Source organism: Sus scrofa, chromosome 5 (assembly GCF_054392235.1).
Source record: "Sus scrofa isolate SSC_HxYL_T2T_F1_AM1 chromosome 5, Sscrofa_HxYL_maternal_Yorkshire_Landrace_v2.0, whole genome shotgun sequence".
In the NCBI taxonomy this organism is placed as follows: domain Eukaryota; kingdom Metazoa; phylum Chordata; class Mammalia; order Artiodactyla; family Suidae; genus Sus; species Sus scrofa.
In genome coordinates, this window is record NC_139387.1 from 23,033,858 (window position 1) to 23,056,274 (window position 22,417).

The following is a 22,417-nucleotide window of genomic DNA, read 5'->3' on the forward strand; positions in this document are numbered from 1 at the left end:
CAGATAATCATAGCCTCCCTTGAAGAGTTGTTTAATTATACTTATGGCTACTAGTTTGAAAATGAAAGTCACGTTGAAAACTTGCATGAGAGTTCCTGCGCACTCCTCATTGAGTCCATGCCCACAGTTATGGAAACCTTGAATGATTCGAGTTTGTGTTTTCAATCCGTTGAGTAAACTTCAAGATAGATGTGCTGTCATAAATCCAGGAAATGTTTTCTTTTCTCTTTTTCACTAACAAGAAATACTAATACAAAGGAACCTCCAGCAGTTTTGGAAGAGTTGATGTCATGAGTTATCTTTGCTCTGAAAGAAGTTTTTCTAGTTTCAAGCTCAATATTTGTTTATTTGCCAAAGCTGGAAAAAAGTAACTTATGAACAAAAGAGTCCTCAGTGACCAGGTTCAAAAACCATTAATGAATCATTTGTGTAAATAAACTTTGAGGGAAAAAAATCAGACAGCACAGTAACTTGGGGAGACAGTCGTTGGAGACAGGCTTTGGAATCATTTGAAAGAGACTGGTAGGAAAACAAGAAGAATCTGATTTTTTAAAAGTTCAATTTCTTGTAATTAATCACTATCATACTAGATCTCTCTTTTCTTCTTTATCAATTTTAATAAAATGAATAATTACATATTCCTAAGACATTTGATAAAATAATGAAAAACAAGAAAATACCAGGCTGACCAATAAGGAAAAAAGCTTTTTACAAAAGATAGCAAATGCTAATACTTTGGAGCATATCCTTACATATTTTTCCTCCTACAAATATGCCACTATGTATCACATGCAGTCTTTACAAATATACGAACATTACTTCAAAAAACATGCATTGAGATACATAGCTTGTCCCATGCTATTTTGAACTTTGATATACAGGAATCTATTTTTAACCTAATCATTGACCTGAATCATTTAAATTTTGATTCATTTCTGTCCATTGTATTAGTGTAACATCCAAGTTTAAATCAAACTTTGTTGTTATGAATTTATACTCTATCATTTTTCACCATTTAAAAATGCATTTCTATGGTTATCCACCAGTTTATTTTGTCCCTTATGAATCAGTTTACATTCTTTTTCATTTTTATAATTATAAAAATATTTAAAAGAAGAATAATTATACAAACTAATTTTGGGAATATTGTCAGAATAATTGATAGATGTAAAATTTCTTCAGTAAATTGGACATTTCTCTTTGGAATTATAATGCACTAGTCACATAAGGAAAAGTAATAAAAACTTACCTTTAAGACAAGAATATGTGAGAACTTTTGGATATACACTCCTGTTATCATTAGCTGTTAAGATGTCCTTTACAGCACATGAGGATCATCAATTTGACCAAAGTGTGATCTGAATCAAGACTGAGTGGCAGGATTTTTGATGGTATAATCTGCATAGAGTATGCCTATTTTAGTTGTACAGTTTGATGAATTTTAGCAAATTCACTCACCTCTGTAATCAGAACCACATTAAGAACAGAACGTTTCTGTCTCCCTCAAAAGTTTCTCTAATACGTTTTTCTTCTTATCATTCCCCATAGCTCCTATCTCAGGCAAACACTCATGTACTTTCTGTCATTATGGAGTCAGTTTACAAAAAGCCTACTGTGTTTTCTGGAGTTTTATACTGTTAAATTATATAGTACATATGCTTTTGAGCCTGAACTTTCACTTAGCATAAAGTTTTTTGAAATTCCTCCTTGTTATTGCATGTATCTGTAACTCATTTTTAAATTAAAGCTTTATTTAAAAGGGTGAGGAGTTCCCATTGTGGCACAGCAGAAATGAATCCGACTAGGAACCATGAGGTTGAGGGTTCGATCCCTGGCCTTAACCCCTTGCGGTGGGTTAAGGATCTGGCATTGCCATGAACTGTGGTGTAGGTTGCAGATGTGGCTCAGATCTGGTGTTGCTGTGGCTGTGGCGTAGGGCGGCAACAACAGCTCCAATTAGACCCCTAGTCTGGGAACCTTCAAATACCGTGGGTACGGCCCTAAAAAAGACATAAAGACCAATAAATAAATAAATAAATAAATAGGTGAATAACATAAAATTTATTCTTTTAAAATATATAATGTGGTGGATTTTAGTACATTGATAGCATTTTTTTAATCATCATTATAAAATGTTTTAGGATGTTTTTATCACTCCTCAAAGAAAACCATTAACAGTCACTTCCATTTTCCTTACTTCTAGTTGCTGGTAACCAATAATCTATATTCTGTCTCTACAGAATTGTCAATTCTGGAATTTTTTCATGAATGAAATAAGATATGTAGTCTCCTGTAACTGGCACTTTTACCTAGCATAATGCTTTCAAGGATCATTCATGTTGTAGTATGTATCAATCTTCATTTTTTTTTTTTAGACAAATAATATCCCACTGTGTTGATATATCACAGTTTATCCATTCATCCAGTGATAGGCATTTTTTTCATTTTCTGGCTAATATTATGAATACTACTACTCTGAACATTCAGGTTCAAGTTTTTGAGTGTATATACATATATATATATATATATTATATATATATATTTTCAATTCTCTTTGGTATGTATGTACTAAAGAGTAGTAGTAGGTCATTTTGGTTACTCTATGTTTAATTTTTGAGGAAAAAATTACCATCCCAAAATTACAAAATTTTATTCCAAAATTGCAGTACTATATTATGAATAGTGAGCCATGAAAGATTGTTGCAAGATCTTCATATCCTTTACAATTTTTTTTTCTTTTACGGCTGCACCTGTGGCATAAGGAAATTCACTGGCTAGGGGTTGAATCCGAGCGACAGCTGCTGGCCTATGCCACAGCTCAGTAAGGAGGGATCCAAGCCGCATCTGTGACCTGCACCACAACTCACAGCAACACCAGATCCTTTAACCCACTGAGCTAGGCCAGGTATGGAACCAGCATCCTCATGCATACTGGTTGGGCTTTTTACCCCTGAGCCACAACAGGAACTTCCTGTCTGTCTGGGTTTTTTTTCAGTTTGCTTTTGTCATCCTAGTGTGTGTGAAGTGGCGTCTCATTGTGCTTTTGATTTGCATGTCCTTAATGACTACAAGTGTTGGTGTTCAGCATAATGACTTGAGTTATGTCTGCTGTGAAATGATCACCACAATAAGTTTAGTGAGCACCCATCATTTCATATAGATACAAAATTAAATTAATAGAAAAGAGATATTTGTTCCTTGTGATAACTCATTCTCATTCTCATCACATAAATAACTATAAATAATGTGTTCTCATCACATAAACGAATAAATAAAAAGAGAATTCCTTCCTTCTGAGTTTACTCTCTTAACAAGTTTCAAGCACAGCATATAGCAGTGTTAACTATAATTGCCATGTTCTACATTCCATCCCCAGCACTTATTGTTTACATAACCTATAGTTGTACTTTTTGACAACCTTCATCCAATCCACTACAAATCTTGTCTCTTTATCTCTGAGATTTTTGTTTGTTTTTTGCTTTTGTTTTTTAGATTTCACATATAAGTAAAATTATACAGTATTTGTGTTTCACTGTCTGACAACTTCTCTTAGCGTAATTCCCTCAGGGTCCATCCATGTTGTTGCAAATGGCATGATTTTCTCCTTTTCTATGGCTGAATAATATTCCATTGAATAATGTGTAACATGTACACCTTCAAGGGGTTTTCTTCTTTGCATGTTTTTATTTTCAGTGAACTAGTTTTAACAAAATAAAGTGTAATTTATTTTTTTTTCACTTGGCAATAGACATTTGATATCCTATCATTTTGTAGATAGAAATCCATTTGAAAAAAAGTTTCTTTATTTACACCCCTATATCAAACTCTCACATAAAAGTGGGATTGTATAATCAGTGTTTGATTTTGATTTTTTTCTTTTGTCTCATTCTACATGTGATTATTGATGATTGCATCACTTAGTTTCTGTTTCAGATAAACTGAATTAAAACTTGTCTTCCTTTAATATTCTATTTGCTTAGTAACTATCTACAGATAAATAAATGTTTCTACAATACATAAGTAATCTATAGTTAAACACATACACATTCTCATGTTAAAATTTTCCAACCCAGAATATTAATGGCCTTTCTTTTGTTTTAATTTTATATTCTTTTAAGAGAGTCCATGCATTCTTTATAGTACATTTACTTTTATGTTAAATTTATTCCACTGTTATTAAAATTTTGACTATCATGACTAAAATAAAACTTGCTCATTTATTTCCTGTTGCTTATTTCTATCACCACCTACTGCTTTTTAAATAATTTCCATCTCTTTCAGCTAGGACATCAAATTCCATTATTAATTCCCCTACTTTCCAATTCGAGTTTCTTGAGTTTTCTGGATCTATAAGAATGTCCTCAGGTTAAAAAAGCAGCTATATCTAATTTCATCAATTTTAAGACATCAATTGTAAAACATACTATGTATCTCTATTGAAAAGAAAATGTTGCCGGGTAAACTATGAACAATGATAGATGTCATTCATTGTTTGACATATCCCGATTTCAGAAAGGCAAAATGTGAATAAAATAATTTAAAATCAGAGGTAATAATCAATAGTTTTTATTTATTCTTTCCAATATTTATCCTTATTATTTTGTTTTCTAGAGCTATTATATCCCCAAGATCTTCCAATAAAATATTGGCCATTTCTGTTTTACTCATCACATTCATTCAGGAAGAGTTTACCTATGCTACTGGATTTTTTAAATAATTTGTTTCATTTTCTACCCATAAAAGTTAAAGTTTCCACTTACTATTTTTAATTTTTTACTTTTTCAAGTTTAGTAGCATATGTATAAATTCCTCTCTTTGGGGCTATCTTACATTTTGTAAATAATAAATATAGTTAAGATGACAGAATTCCTAGTCAATAGCAGGAAAGCAAACAGCCAAATTGGAAAATAGGCAGAAGACCTAAATAGACAGTTCTCCAAAGAAGGCATACAGATGGCCAACAGGCACATGCAAAAATGCTCAATATCACTATGTATTAGAGAAATACAAATCAAAACTACAATAAGGAACCACCTCACACCAGTTAGAATGGCCATCATTAACAAATTGACAAATAACAAATACTGGAGAGGGTGTGATGAAAAGGGAACCCTCCTACATTTTTTGTGGGAATGTAAATTGGTATAACTAGTATGAAAAATAGAATGGAGGTACCTCAGAAAACTAAACATAGAACTACCATAAGATCCAGCAATCCCACTCCTGGGCATATATCCGGACAAAACTTTCATTTTAAAAGATATATGAACCCCTATGTTCATTAAAGCACTAGTCCCAAGAGCCAAGACATGGAAACAACCTAAATGTCCACTGACAGATGACTGGATTAAGAAGATGTGGTACATATACACAATGGAATACTACTCAGCCATAAAAAGAACACAGTAATGTCATTTGCAGCAGCATGGATGAAATTAGAGACTCTCATACTAAGAGAAGTAAGTCAGAAAGAGAAAGACAAATACCCTATGATATCACTTATATCTGGAATCTAAAATATGGCACAAAAAAAAACCTATTTACAGAACAGAAACAGACACACAGATGTGGAGAACAGACTTGTGGTTGACAAGGGGAAGAGGGAGGGAGAGGGATAGACTTGGGGTTGGGGTTACTAGATGCAAACTATTACATTCAGAACGGGTAAGCAATGAGGTCCTACTGCACAACACAGGGAACCATATATCCAGTCATCTGTGATAGAACGTGATGGAAGATAATAAGAGAAAAAGAATGAATATGTATATTTATGACTGGGTCACTTTGCTGTAGAGCAGAAATTGACAGAACATCATAAATCAACTATATTTACTCTAATAAAAAAATTAAAAAAAAAAAACAGACTTCCTTTACTACAGCTTTTCCAGTGTTTCAGATGATTTGTGATGGTATGCCTTCATTGAAGTGCTTTCCAGATATTAGTTAATTTGTTAATCAGTGAATCCTTTCCAGCAATTAGTTAATTTGATAAAAATAACTTAATATCTCAAAAATAATATTTGTGTATTTTTTTCAGCTCTTTATATCTATTATTTAAATGCTTATAACAGAATTTGGATTACAAAAGCTTAATTTGTGTTAGATATTGTCATCGGCTATAAAATACACTGGGGAATGTTTTTCTCTTGACTCACAGCAGAAAATACTTTCCAAAAAAAAAAAAAAATGTAATCTTTCTGTGAAAATGGGCATGGTTTTCCAATCCAAATTTCATTGAATATGCAGCTCTTATTTCACCAAGTGCTCCAACCGCACTAATCCTGAGACTTCAGACCTAAGTCTCTGTGAGCCGTAGTGCAATCCAAGCTCCCGTAACCCCTGTCTATACTCTCCTGAGCACCCTTTCCATTCATAATTATTGCTCTACTTTTCATTGTGTCTTTATTTCTGAAATCTTCAATTTACAACTTTTCAATGATTTCAGCTATGCACACAAAGGAATATTTTTTAAAAATTTATTCAGTATTTCTGTGTGTTCATAACAGATATATAGATTTTCATCTATTTTCTCAGTATTGAGAAATGCTGTTATCTTTTCTAAGTATTTTAAATTATATGCTTGTTCACCTACTTTAAACATTTACATAAAATTCCTCTTATTACATGTTTACATATCATTTGTGTGTATATTTTAGAAGAGCTACACAAATTTTTACCCTATATTTTAATGAGTTGTGATTTTATTGTGTTTAACTAATATTACGAATTTAATTTCCTTCCAAAATATTTTTTAAAGAAATTGACATATAAACTATTGGATACTGATTTGAATAATGAAAATACAAAAATGGCTTTAGCAACGCTTAATAGAATCTAGGGATGAGAAGTATTGAGAAAATTGATATGACCAGTGTAATTATTAAAAAATAACTTCAAAAGATTAAAAAAAGATACAAACTTCAAAAATATTCAAAGATTACAAACTTCAAAAATATAATATTATGGAGTTGCTGTCGAGGCGCAGTGGTTAACAAATCTGACTAGGAACCATGAGGTTGTGGGTTTGATCCCTGGCCTTGCTCAGTGGGTTAATGATCCGGCATTGCTGAGAGCTGTGGTGAGGTCGCAGATGCGACTCAGATCTGGTGTTGCTGTGGCTCCAGCGTAGGCTGGCGGCTACAGCTCTGATTAGACCCCTAGCCCGGGAACCTACATATGCTGTGGGAGTGGCTCAAGAAAAGGCAAACACACACACACATACACAAATAGAATATTAGTGGCCATTTATTCTTGACTTGAGATGGTATTTTAAAAATATTATTTTCTTTTACTTAGTTGAGACCAAGGCAATTCTTTTGATTGAGTCTTTTAAAGGCTTTCTTCACTTGATTGTTTCTCAAAGTATAAATGAATGGATTCAAAGTAGGTGAAAGAGAAGTAACAAGCAGTGAAACAACTTTGTTAATGGTCACTTCTCCCTTTGCTGTAGGATTCATGTAGATGAAAATGCATGTTCCATAGATGATGGAAACCACAATCATGTGGGAAGAGCAAGTCAAAAAAGCCTTTTTCTTTTGCTGCACAGAAGGGAACCTAAAAATTGTGCTGATGATATAGGCATAGGACAGAACTACACAAGTGAGAGTCATATTCAGGCTCAGCACAGATTATAAGCCATGAGCCATGTGTCTGAGCATGAGATTTTCACTAAGGGAAACGCATCACAGCCAAAATGATCAAGCCTGTTAGAGTCACAGAATTTCAGATTTAAACCCAGGCGAAGTGGTGGGATTAAAACACACAGACCAGCCATCCAACAAGAGCTGATGAGAATCCCACAGACTCTGCTGCTCATGATGGTCACATAATGCAGGGGTTTGCAGATGGCCACGTAGCGGTCATAGGACATGGCGGCCAGGAGAAAAAACTCTGTTACTCCACAGAGGTCAGTGAAACACACTTGAATGACACAAGCGTTATAGGTAATGACCTTGTCACCTGTTGCTATGCTATACAAATATCTAGGAACATAGGCAGTTGTGAATGAGATCTCCAAGAAGGAGAAGTTTTTTAAGAAAAAGTACATGGGTGTTTTGAGATGGGAATCCACAAAGGTGAGTGTGATGATGGTCAGGTTTCCAGTTACACTCAGGGTGTAGGTGAGAAATAGAAAGATAAAAATCCGAACCTGCAGCTCGGGGTCATCTGTCAGTCCCAGCAGAATGAATGTTGTTATTGTTCGGTTTCTCATCCCTGACTTCTGACTTCTCTTCAGTCTGTAGATGATATTCAGAGAAATTTGCTTAGAGATTACAGATCATTTTAACTGATTTAAAATTTAATGTATTCAAGCTTTTATACTTTGTTACATATAAATGTATATATTTACATTTTATGTCTATCCTGTGCTTAGGGTTTTCCCATATGACTAAGCAGATTTTTGGGGAGGTATAATTTTATGAGTAGCACAAATGTCCTATTACTCTCAAGAATTCTCTATTCAAGGAGTTCCTGTTGTGGCTCAGTGAGTTATAAACCCAAATGTATCCATGTGGGTGCAGGTTTGATCTCTGGCCTCTCTCAGTGGGTTAAGGATCTGGCATTGCCATGAGCTGTTGTGTAGATGGCAGATATGGCTCAGATATGGCGTTCCTGTGGCTGTGGCATTGGCTGCGCAGCTGCAGCTCCAATTTTACCCCTAGCCTGGGAACTTCCATTTGCCATAGGTGCAGCCTGAAAAAGGAAAATAAAAACAAAAAAATAATTTTCTACTCAGAAACTAAATCATGAAATTTCAACCTTGATTTAATGTCTTTTCTTGAAATTTTGGGTCTTTTTCAAAAAACAGTGACAGTATAACTCGGGTTCACCACATAGACTCTAGAGCAAAAGTTGAGATCTTTGTTCCAAAAAAATTTTTGTTCATTGGTTTGTTTTTCAGTTAAGTGTGCTTTATTCTTATTAAAGACATAAACCCTGCTACTCATCCTCTACTCCCTGTTACACAGTCATCCCCACATTTTTTCCTGAATATGTGCAATACTTTTGTTGAGTTCATGTGTTACCTCTACAGCTGTCACAGAGATGACTGCCTTCTCTTCCTTCTTTCAATCAAGGAACTACCTTCACTGATGCTGCATAATAAGGACTCAAAGGCTCCTAGCATACAATCAGTATTTCAAATCTTGAGGTTTTGTGACCTCAGTGAATAAAATATAGTTCCCCTTTGTATATCTAGTTTGTTGGTTTCATGAGCTGATTCACGTTGTTGTTTCACATATTGCATTCTCTTCTCACTGACCTTGGGGCAGAATTGATTATGACTATTTACCCAGCTCACAATGTTTCCAATAGAGAGAAAAATCACTAGCTGAGGATTATGCCTCACTCAAAAGTTAGAATTTTCTTAAGACATTTATTCTCTTTTTCAACAACTATCAAGTATTTGTATCAAATTGAGATGTAAAAGGGATATACATACATATACATTTCCAGCCCACCTACCTTCCTTTCATCTTTTCTCCTAATCTCTCGGGTGATAGGTGCTTCATTGTGAAATCATACTCAGAACTTCAAACTTTGAGTAAAAATTTCAGATTGTATCTGTTTCTGTCCGAGACATTACGACTTATTCTATAATGGAAGATAGTAAACAAACTATCAAAAAGTGTGAGCATCTGTTTCCTGATTGTCCCATCTGTCAAACCAATGCTCAAAATGAACACAGGAATCGCTAATGAAAAGTTGTCATTTTAAGTGTATGAGAGGGCATTCTGATCTACTTCTATATACAGGAAGACACTATTTTTAATTTGAGGTTGATAGCTAGTCAAAGTTACCTTGAATATTTCTACATTCAGTTAGATACAGATTTTTAAAAACATACCTTATTCATAGACAACTCCCAGGCTATGACATTTATCTACACAAGGGAAATTCATTCTAAAAATTGACATCTCAAAATCTAATCTTAAATACATAAAAAATGTGAATTATTACTGCAATCCATTTTTTTTTTTCTTTCCAGAGTAAAATATAAGCTAGAACCTATGAAGGGAATCACAATCAAAGAGACAACTTCATCATACTCACTTTTCTGTTCATAAATCAGTATCTGTTGGTTATCGAAACATAGCACAATTAAGACTACAATGTTAAAAGGTCATATTTTAATAAAGGTCTGTATGTCTTTACTTCCATTGGCATAGCTGGGAATGCCTGGAACTCTCTTTGTTCACCATCTCCAACAAAGTGGAGACGTGTGTGGGATGGACTTAGTTCTATTCAAAATCTCCAAATATTTTCTTACTATCTTCATTATTGAAACAAAAATAAATTATAGTAAGGGTCAAGGAACTCTCTCCACTGGTGGAGGCGATGAATTCTAAAGCATCAGGACAGAGAGAAATGCTTTTACACTGTAAATATGACTTTCCTTTATAATTTGCAAAAAGTGCCACTGAGTAACAAAAAGCCAATAGTCCTTGTGACCTACATCAAGGGTTGTTACTTAATTTTCTGAGTAATGAAGTTTGGGAAAAACACAAGTAACACAGGTGTCAGTGGGGACTGTGTCCTTGGAGACAGGAAGATGTTATAGCAGCACGTAACACAGGTTGGGAGGACAACTGTGTCATTTCAACTACATAGCTAATTTTAAAAGAAAACTTTCACAATAGTAAGGCATTTTGAAGATTTTAATTCTTTTTACATTAATAAAATCCTTTATTATATCAATGTTTTATTATCATTGGAAAATTTACTTCAGATAAGAAAAAGTTTATAAAATTACCCATCTACTAGATAACATAATAGATCTTATCCTTCCAAATATTTCTTTCTCTGAATAAACTGACTATATTATAAACATTATTTATGAATACATAAAAATTTGCAATCATATATTGTAATTGGATCCAAAACATGCTTTCATGGTTGCACAACTATATGAATTTGCTTATTGTCACTGAATTTTATATTTAAAATTTGTAAAAAGGGTAGATTTTGTCATGTATATTTCATGATGATAATTTTTCTAATTATTCACCATTAATAATGTTGGTTCTATGAATATTTCAGCCATTTTAAAACCAATACCTGAATTATATGTACAACCATTTTTATTTTCTGAAATTATCAACCATTCTATCAAAAGTATGTCATACAAATTTTTTTCATGTGTGAAAATAATTTATAGAAGTGAAATTTATTGATAAAATATTATTTTACTTAGAAAATTTGTGTAATATTATAGAAGCCATAAGATTTGTTGAATCAAACATTTGCTACTATAATTAAATTTTAATATAAATTATTTTTATTTCAATACCTCTTCATACCTTATTCTTTTAAATATGTTATACATGTATTTTAAGTTTTTGAGTCATTAAAAGTGTCAGTATTGATTTCTAGCATATAGTTCATAGTTTTATATAGTCAAGTCTATCAAGTGTTTTTGCTCTTTAATTTTTAACTGTTATTGTGATGTAATTGGCATACAATGAACTGCACTATTTAAAGTATACAATTTGATGTTTTGCGTATGTGTATGCTCAAGAAACTCTTGCCACAATCATGCTAATAAATATCCATCACTTCCCAAAGTTTCCATGGGCCCCCTTTTAGTCCCTTTTCCTGCACATCCCTTACTGCTGCCACTCACAGCAAGTCACCCATCTGTTCTCTGTCATTAGAGATTAGTTTGCCTTTTCTAGAATATTATATGAACAGAATCATCAGTATATATTCATTTTTCAAAAAACATTTTTTACCTTTACTGAGGTACAAATGACAGCAATTATATGCATTAAGAAGTAAAATCAAATGGATTCTCATAAATATACATTGAAGAATACCCACCACAATGAAGCTCATTAGCATTCATTGCCTCCGTTACCACTGCTTTTTTTTCTAAACTGGTTTATTTTTGCACTTTAAATTTAATACCATTTAAAATACAACCTGTTTGTTGTGTGAATAAAAAAATAAAAATTTTTCCTTTGAGATTTTTTTCGTGTGACTGAAGTAATTATTAAATAAATCATGCTTTTCCTAATGAACTGAAAAGTCTTCTTTATATAACAAGCAAAATAAGCCTTTATATAAAAATAAGTGCTATTTATTATCTATACTTGCATGATCTCAAATGTCCTATTGAACATTTTGTTTTTTCTTTTTTTAATTTTCCGCAGCTGTTTTAATTTTAAAAATAAGTTTGAGCATATAAGAAGATATTTTCTATTATTTGTACAATTAAAGCGTATTTCTGTTTTTGACAATTCTGAACAAATGATAGTCTACTGAAAAAGTGAATGAATTATCTTGACCTCTGTAGCGAAAAACATCAGTTTTGAACCATTGGTAATATAAGTAGTGAAATTCTGATCTTTTGATCAGAACAGGAACACAGGTACAAAAGTAACTGGATCTGGGTCTAACATTTGAAATACAATTAAGAATGATACTGCAATATATTTGGAAGTCCTGCCTTTTTGGAAAAGTCACAAATGACATTTTCACATTGTTCTTGATTTGCAGAATATCCTATCTAACTTACTTTTTAATGGTTTTTATTTTTTCCATTATAGTTGGTTTACAGTGTTCTGTCAATTTTCTACCATACAGCAAAGTGACCCAGTCACACATACATAAATACATTCTTTTTTCTCACATTATCATGCTCCATCATAAGTGACTAGATACAGTTCCCAGTGCTATACAGCAGGATCTCACTGCATATCCATTTCAAAGGCAATAATTTGCATCTATTAACACCAAGCTCTCAGTCCATCTCACTCCCTCCCCCTCCCCCTTGGCAACCCCAAGTCTGTTCTCCAAGTCCATGAGTTTCTTTTCTGTGGAAAGGTCCATTTGTGCCATATATTAGATTCCAGATATAAGTGATATCATAGGGTATTTGGCTTTCTCTTTCTGACTTACTTTGCTTAGTATGAGAATCTCTAGTTCCAACCATGTTGCTGCAAATGGCATTCTCTTGTTCTCTTTTTATGGCTGAGTAGTATTCCATTGTGTATACATACCACATCATCTTAATCCAGTCATCTGTCAATGGACATTTAGGTTATTTCCATGTCTTGGCTATTGTGAATAGTGCTGCAATGAATATAAAAGTGCATGTATCTTTTTCAAGGAAAGTTTTATCCAGATACATGCCCAAGAGTGGCGTTGCTGAGTCATAAGGTAATTCTATGAATAGTTTACTAAGGCACCTCCATACTGTTTTCCATAGTGGTTGTACCAAGTTACATTTCCACCAAAAGTATAGGAGGGTTCCCTTTTCTCTGTACCCTCTCCAGCATTTGTTATTTGTGGACTTATTATTGTTCATTTTTTCTTATGTCAATGCCATATTAATTTGACCATTGATCTATAACATGTTTTGATATTATATAAAGTAAGTTTCTGTTCACTAGTATATTTTTTTATATGTGTTGTACTTTCATAAAATGTAATTCTTTCATAACAGCTTTGAGATAATTTGTGCAAATAGAAAAATTTTAAACTGATTCTAATTAAAGTCGTGTTAGATCTAAATATTTAGAGTGGGCAAATTGGTATTTTTGAATGTAACACTTTGAATCCATAATAAGACCTATTCCTTGGCAGTCATATTGATTGCTTTAATGTAACAGCTTATTGCTGCTGTACTGTCACTGTCTTTGGTTTCCTTTTATCCCTTCTTCATCTAAGGTACTAAATGTTCTTATTAAGCCTGTAATTCTTCTATTATATTTCATTGACTCTAATTAAGTCCGTGTCATTATTTCCTGTACTTTATTTAATGAGAATATGTTAGTAATTAAAATATGCACAATATTAAGATGGCAATCATGATAAGGCGCATTTACTTTTCAAAGATGTAAAAATTTAAAATGTGGCTTTCCTAATTTCTAACTACAGTAGTTTTATAAATTCATTCTGATAATCCCACGTATTTTATGATTTATCTTATGGCATTTTGAAGATGGCAATGAAATGCTGAATATTAGTGATAAAAGTGAGCAAACTCATCTTTTGTTTCTCATTTGCTTTTTTTTAATTAAGTATAGGAAACAATAAAATTATGCAAATTTTATTTTTTTAGAAAATTTTATCTTATTTAATAGTCCATCATATTCTCATTTTACTATAAATTTATTAGGGATTATTGATTTTTATCCAGTGGTCGTTTGATTAATTATTCAAAACCCGTATATAATGTCCCTTCCTTAATTTTTTGTTACAACAAAATTAAGCTGTATTTCATATATAAGTATATACATACATATGTATTTCTTTATCTATATACCTTTTATTGTCTCTATCTACCTATCTCCACTTTTGTATTATTGAAATAAATTTTGATCATAGTATACTTTTTGGCATGTTTTTAGATTCTATCTGAAAGAGTATCAGTGATTTTGTTTAATAGTTCATCTTATCACATCAAAACCAGATGTTTGTCAAAGATAAGACGTTTTCATAAAATTCAAAGGGAGAGGTTTTTTTTATTGTTTGTGTAATTGAAATTGTAATGTGATTATCTAGTGTATTGGCATGGTTAGTTTTGAAGTACTCTGGTTCTTTTATCCCTTTAAATGTAAATTTTATTTGCTTTCTTATATGTTTTATGGAAATTGATACATTTGTTTTCCATATTGTGAATTAATTTTTAAAATTCTGTTTTGCTAAAATGTTATTCATTAACTCAGGGTCTTCACATATTTTTATTGTTGTTGTTGAATTGCTATAATATAGCCATAAAGTTATTCTAATTTGCACTGCATTAATATCTATATTTTCCTTAAGATTTGTAACCTGGAGTTCCCGTTGTAGCACAGCAGAAACGAGTCCAACTAGGAACCATGAGGTTTCAGGTTCAATCCCTGGCCTTGCTCAGCAGGTTAAGGATCTGGCGTTGCCATGAGCCGTGGTTGTAGGCCACAGACACGGTTCAATCTGGCGTTGCTGTGGCTGTGGTGTAGACCAGCAGCTGTAGCTCCATTTCAACCCCTAGCCTGGGAACCTCCATATGCTATGCTGCGGGTGCAGCTCTAAAAAGACAAAAGAAAAAAAAAAAAAAAGAGAGAGAGAGATTTGTAATCTTACACATTTTGCTCTCTCTGTTTTGTATTTATTCACATTTCTGAGAAGTTTGTCAGTTTTCTTGACATTTATAAAAGAATCAACTTAGAGATTTATTAATTATTTAAATTTTCCTAATCTATTCTTAGTAAGATCCATGTTTACACACTTTGAATTAATTTTATGGATTTAAAGTTTTATAATGAGCAGAAAGAAGTTGCTTTGTTTTTTGTTCCATTTGTTTTTTTATAATTATGAATATATTTATTGATGAATAATTATTTGATTTCTTCTGAGTATAGCTTTTTATATTTCTATTAATTATTGTGAAGTGTCTCCATCTCATTGCTTATGAGAGTTCCAAAGAGTTAATTAGAATTTTTTATTTAATTTTTATGTATAGTATTAGTAGCTTATTTTTATAGAATTTGGGCTATAAAGTCTCTCTCTTGGATAGAAAGAGGAACTAAATAATAGCCACCATGTCCTCATTTATGTCACATAATAAAAGAAGAAATAGAAGAATTTCTTAGAGAAAATTGCTAATTTTACAAGAGTGGCCTTTTTTTTTTTTTTTTTTTTTCTTTTACTCTTGGGTCATATTTTTTAGTCTGGACTGTGTTTCATTTCTTTTGCCATTTGGAACCTGACATTTCATCTGCCATCTCCATATGGACTTTTAAACCCAAGTATCTGACCCATACTCCAAAAGCTTCCCCCTTTCCATCCTCATTTTTTTCTTTCCTGAGAATCCATGGGCCATAAATGGAATTATTTATATTAATTTCTGATAACTTTGTATCTTTGATATCTTGTGATTTCCCACATTTTAATTTTCTCTCTTAGCTATAGTCAAAAAAATACTTGTGAGATTTTAGCCAATTTTTTTATTTTTAATTTGTTTTCCTAAAATGCCTTCACACTTCCTATTTGGTATCTTACCATAAAATTTCAATTCTTAGTTGAATTTTTGTAGAATTTCGTGCACATTTGAGTACAGTAATCACTAATATTATGCTTCCAGTTTTATGGAAGATTAAATAATTGTTTTTATTACTAACATAAAATTTAATTATATGGGATTATACTTATCCGCAAATAAATATATGAGAAATATGCTTTTATTTTCTTTACTGAGACAAATCTCCTTCAAGAAATTGAGTAAAAACCTAAGGAAATAATTGAGTTCATTAAGATACAATGTAAATAAATCTAGGAGTTCCTGTCGTGGCTCAGTGGTTAACCAATCCGGCTAGGAACCATGAGGTTGTGGGTTCAATCCCTGGCCTTGCTCAGTGGGTTAAGGATCCGGCCTTGCCATGAACTGTGGTGTAGGTTGCAGACTCAGCTTGGATCCCGTGTTGCTGTGACTGTGGTGTAGGCCGGCGGCTACAGCTCCAATTCAACCCCTAGCCTGGGAACCTCCATATGCCACGGGAGCAGTCCTAGAAAAGGCAAAAAGACAAAAAAAAAAAAAAAAAAAAAAAAAAAAAAAAAAAAAAAAAAAGATACAAGGTAAATAAATAAATCTAAAGAGGATCAGAGAAATAAAACATAACTGAAATAAGATTATTAAATAAAAAAGAACAGTATAAGTTTCAATAGAAAGGTTTAGCAGCCATTTATCTTTTAACTTTATTGATTACTATTTTCTTTTACTTTTTAAATAATGATGCAATTCTTTTTATCGAGTCATTGAAGGCTTTCTTCACTTGCTTATTTCTCAGTGTATAAATAAATGGATTTAATGTAGGCGAAATGGAAGAAATGAGTAGTGAAGCCACTTTATTAGTAGTCACTTCTTCCTTGGCTGTAGGATTCATATAGATGAACATGCATGTGCCATAAGTGATGGAAACCACAGTCATGTGGGAAGAACAGGTGGAAAAGGCCTTTCTTCTTTGTTGGGCAGATGGAAATCCTAAAATTGTCTTCATGATATACATATAGGATAGAATTACACACATAAGAGTCAAAATGAGGGTCAGCACAGCACAGATGAAAACAGTTTGTTCCATGAACCAGGTGTCTGAACATGATATCTTGAGGAGAGGAGAAGCATCACAGAGAAAATGATCAACAACATTTGAGTCACAGAATTCCAGATTTAGCCCCAGGCTGAGTGGGGAGATTATGACCAACAATCCTGCCACCCAAGAGCAAAAAACAAGCCTCTGGCAGACTCTGCTGCTCATGGTGGCCACATAATGCAGGGGTTTGCAGATGGCCACGTAGCCGTCATAGGACATGGTGGCCAGGAGGAAAAATTCTGTTACTGCACAGAGGTCAGTAAAAAACACTTGGATGACACAAGCATTATATGTGATGATATTGTCACCTGTTGCTATAGTATACAAATATCTGGGAACACAGGCCGTTGTGAATGAGATTTCTAAGAAAGAGAAATTTTTTAAGAAAAAGTACATAGGTGTTTTCAGGTGGGAATCCACAAAGGTGAGTGTGATGATGGTCAGGTTCCCAGTTACACTCATCGTGTAGGTGAGACATAGAAAGATAAAAATCAGAACCTGCAGCTCAGGGTCATCTGTCAGTCCCAGCAGAATGAAGGTGGTTATTGTATAGTTTCTCATCACTGATGACTTCTGTCCAGCCTGCATGCCCAATAATTCAGAGGTTATTATTTAGGGTATCTAACTTGTGTAAAATCTAATTTAATCAGCTCGATATTCAGTATATTTTCATATTATATTTAAATCACAATATGCTTATGCTGTAGTTCGCGTCATGTCTCAGTGGTTAATGAACCTGACTAGTATCCGTGAGGATGCGGGTTTGATCCCAGGCCTCACTCAGTGGGTTAAGGATCTGGTGTTGCTATGAGCTGTGGTGAATGTCGCAGATGCATCTTGGAAACTGCATTGCTGTGGTTGTGGCGTAGGCCGGCAACTGCAGCTCTGATTTCACCCCTAGCCTGGGAAATTACATATGCCATGGGTGCGGCCCTAAAAAGCCAGAAAACGAACAAACAAAAAAAACCCAATATACATAGAGGCGTATGCCTGGATATATTGCTAATATAGTGCAATTTCAGGAATAGCAAAATGCTGTTTGCCTCCCCACATTCTTCCATATTCAGAGCTATGTAAAAAAAAAATCATTAAATTATGCTTCTGGTTAACAATTTTGTCTTTGTCAAAATGGGACAGTAAATCTCTGCTCCAGCTTTCTAAGACTTTTCTTTTTTTTTTCTTTTTTTTTTTTTTTTGGTAGATAAGTTGTTTTCTCCTATGAACAAAGGGAGACATTACACAGAGACTATGTATAAGCTTCTCTCCTTCGACTTCCTTCCACATTTCTCTATCAATGTATAAGCTGTTATTTAAAATACCATTCAGTAAACACAATTTTGTTGTATTCTTCTTCTTTTTTTTTTTTTGTCTTTTTGCTATTTCTTGGGCCGCTCCCACGGCATATGGAGGTTCCCAGGCTAGGGGTCCAATCGGAGCCGTAGCCACCGGCCTATGCCAGAGCCACAGCAACGCGGGATCCGAGCCGCATCTGCAACCTACACCACAGCTCACGGCAACGGAGGATCGTTAACCCACTGAGCAAGGGCAGGGATCGAACCTGCAACCTCAGGGTTCCTAGTCGGATTCGTTAACCACTGCACCACGACGGGAACTCCTGTTGTATTCTTAAAGGAACTACTTTGATAAAGGAACTGTAAACTTACACATATGATTTTTCTAAGTTATCTTTGTGCCTGCTTGGATTCTTAGACCTCTTAGTTGCTCTTCCCTTCTGACTATACACCTCTCTCCATTTAATCCACAATTCCTACCATTTTATATAACATCTTTCACCTAAGGAAGACTAAATTTCTGTTTCCAGCAATGAATTTTTCTGACTTAATATTATTGACTTGAATACCAAGCACACCTGCTTATGTATTGAACTGACTCACAAACACCTGCTTGTACAAACCACTCATGTCCGTTTCAGTGTCACTAAAACAGAAGCTATGATCATCCACGTGGTTGGGTGCTCTCTTCCCTCTGCCCGTATTAACCATGTATTCTGTGCTAGTTAGTATAGTATTAACCATCCATTCTGTGCCAGTTATTATAGTAAGTATTAACCATGAATTAACCATGTATTCTGTGTCAGTTATTATAGTATTAATCATCCATTCTGTGCCAGTTGTTATAGTAAGCACTTACCTTGTATATTTTGCCCTGTATTTTGCAACTTAACTGAGTAAATGTAATCATCACTGATTTTCATTTGAAGTAAAACTTCCTCTGATACATTTTGTGCAGTTCTCATAAAGAATATTTTCTGAATAAAGTTATATACCCCAAATTTATCAAGTACACACAGACAAAAATATTTCTTCATATTTATGCTTAAATTCTGATAATGAATATTTTTATTAATTTTTTGTAAATCTGAGTCTATGACTAGGAAATTTTATAGGTATTTTGCTTTTCCATTTATTTATTTATTTCTGTAGCTAGATTTTATTTATAAGAAAGTAAATTTCCTTTTAATATCATTTAAACAACATTTTCCTTATCTCAAGGCACAAATATTCTAAGACAGAGAGAAAATAGTAAATGAGTAACTTAAAAATATGCAATAAAATTTGAAATTTGGGGAAGCATCTTTTGGGTGACTTCTATTTATCCTGCCACTCATTTTTTTATATTTTTCATTAAAAAATTATATTATGGTTGATTTACAATGTTGTATCAATTTCTGCTGTACAGCAAAGTAACCCAGTCATACACATATACATTATTTTCTCATGTTATCTTCCATCATGTTCTATCATAAGAGAGTGTATATAGTTCCCTGTGCTACAGTAAGAGCTTTTTCCTTTTAAAGAAGAGTTTTTTTTTTTTAAGGCGCACTATGAAATAATCTTTATTTATTTATTTGTTTTTGGTCTTTTTGTCTTTTTAGGGCCGCACCCGCAGCATATGTAGGTTCCCAGGCTAGGGGGTCTCATTGGAGCTGTAGCCGCTGGCTTATGCCACAGTCACAACAATGCCAAGATCCAAGCTGTGTCGGTGACCTACACCACAGCCCACAGCAACACTGGATCCTTAACCCACTGAGCAAGGCCAGGAATTGAACCCGAAACCTCAGGGTTCATAGTCGATTCGTTAACCACTGAACCACAATGGGAACCGCTGAAATAATCTTTACAACTATGACAAAAGCTATAACAGCCTTCTCTTCCCTCCCTGGTTTTTCAATTAAGTAACTGTATTTTCATTGACACTGTGTTTCTTTCTTCACTGTTATCTATTAATGCAATGTTAATTCCAGAGATATCCTGGGTTTTCTGATGCTAAATTTATGCCCAATGCTACTGCACAGTAATTTGCTTGGGCTTTCAGAATTAATTATTGTGGTGGGGTAATTGAAAGTTCTCAATTTTCACTATATCCTAGTGCTTGTTATCCTATGCCAATTTTTGAAAAAGTTTCCCTTTGAAACCACAATTTATTTGTTCATGAAGACTTTCTCTTCATTGCTTTTTAACTATGTTTTATTCATACTGAAGCAGGAGAAGGGCCATATCTTCTGGTTTGCCCAGTTCATAGTATTAAACACACACTGGCAGACACCAGTGTGGGGACAAAGTGCTGACCTACGGCTCATAGTTTGCCTGAAAACTAGAACCCTCCCAGAGAATTTTGGGACATATGCAATATATATATATATATTAGATTAATTTCAGAAGTAGTAGAGAATGATGGTTGCAGTCTACCAAGTCTTGGGGGTCATCCTTTCTCTTTATCTCTCAGGCTACATATGCATCACTATGTAACAACTCAGCATGCTATTGACATTACTCAGTGTTCAAAAACGGTATTTTTTTCTTACAAGATATTATACAGTATTATAAGATATAATTCAATAAACTAATTGACACTGACATATAACCAATAGATTTTGGTTCATCTATCTTTCAATAAACATGTGGAAGGAGGCAGGGATTGCCAATGAGAGAAGAAGGGAGAAGTACCCACACTCACACATTCCTACGCAGAGCTTGTATATTTTTCATTTTGAGGTTGTGGTATGGCTTATGTCATTTCTGGGTATACATTGTATTAGGATTCTCATTTATATATCCACCTACTTATATTAAGACATCTCACATATATTTTTGAAGTCTTTATACCATATATAAATCATAGCTTATATATCTGAATTTAATGCAGGCAGTTGAACTATTTTTTCTCAGAGAAAAGTATGACCAAAGTTAAACAAAGGGAAATATTACTAATGTTGAAAAACTTATTATACTTACCTTTCTGTGAGTCAATTATAACTTCCTTAAGGTGATTAAAATAGCAATTCCTAAAGCCACATATGTGAAAATGGTTGGTTTTTATGAAGATTTTAATGTGAACTTCTGTTCACTTTTGCTCATGCATCATTTTTCACCTTCACATGATTTTTGAATGTGTAGAAAGCTCCCTGAGATTGTTGTCACCAATAAATAAATAAATAAATAAATAAATAAATAAATAAATGGATTGACTTTCTCAGGAAAGGCCTAAAAAATATTTTTATGTATAAATTAACATTTAAAAGGTTAAAAAAAAGTTATCCCAGTGGCAGAGACTCTCTCCTCTTTTGAAAGAGTTGGTATTTCTATATCTTTGGACAGAGAAAAAGGTTTGAACAATACCAACCTTATCTTTTCTTTTTTTTTCCCCAGTTTTTTCTCTCTTCAAATAAATGAATTTCAAAAAGGTCCTTGGTGATTTACCCTCAGAAGTCACTAATGACTCTTTGGAGTAATTTTATTTGGCAAAAGCAAAATAACTGACAAAAAAAAAAAGTGCTTTGGCTCCAGTGTCCTTGGGGACAAAGAGGATAACAAGTATCAGGTTATTTTGTTCATTTTCTTACTTTTCTTAATAGTTTTACAAAGGAAAATCAACACACAGTAAACTGCACATATTTAGAGTGTACAATTTTAAAATTTGATGTATGTACACTCCTGTGAAAACATTAATACCATAAAAAGAGTGAAAATGTCCATCAGCCCCAAGGGTCCGTGGGCATCTCTGTTCTTCCCTGTGCCCTCTCCTTCCTGCCCTTCCCCACTCAGGCAGCCACTGATAAGTTGTCTATCTCTGTGCACTAGTTTATTTTCTTATAGCAGTTTAAGTAAACACAAGGATGCAATATTGTAACTTCCATTTCATTTACAATTACATTTGGATCTACATTTCATTTACAGTTATCATTACAATTGCATTTACATTGCAATTTACATTTCAACAGACGCAGTGAAGAGTAGCCATTTCCCACAGGTTCTAATAAGTAGGAAGGGTAAGAGGTCTTTTCAACAGCCCCACTATCTCAATATCACTTCATTTTGGCA

At 33.5% G+C, this 22,417-nt stretch overlaps 2 protein-coding genes and 1 pseudogene across 4 annotated transcripts in view; 1 reads left to right on the forward strand and 2 right to left on the reverse strand.

The window, feature by feature from the left end:
- Positions 1–22,417, forward strand: part of LOC146403204 (uncharacterized) — a 732,844-nt gene that overhangs the window by 403,724 nt on the left and 306,703 nt on the right. The window lies entirely within an intron of this gene.
- LOC146403208 (olfactory receptor 6C2-like) lies at positions 7,289–15,038 on the reverse strand (annotated as a pseudogene). Its single transcript, XR_014804654.1, has one exon. The product of XR_014804654.1 is annotated as an olfactory receptor 6C2-like (transcript).
- On the reverse strand, positions 16,701–21,556 carry LOC100155959 (olfactory receptor 6C2-like). Its single transcript, XM_001928759.4, has 2 exons — positions 20,120–21,556; positions 16,701–17,850 (listed from the first exon to the last, which is right to left on the reverse strand). Exon 2 carries the CDS (start codon positions 17,661–17,663, stop codon positions 16,701–16,703), a length of 963 nt encoding a protein of 320 aa, XP_001928794.4. The 5' UTR covers positions 17,664–17,850; positions 20,120–21,556.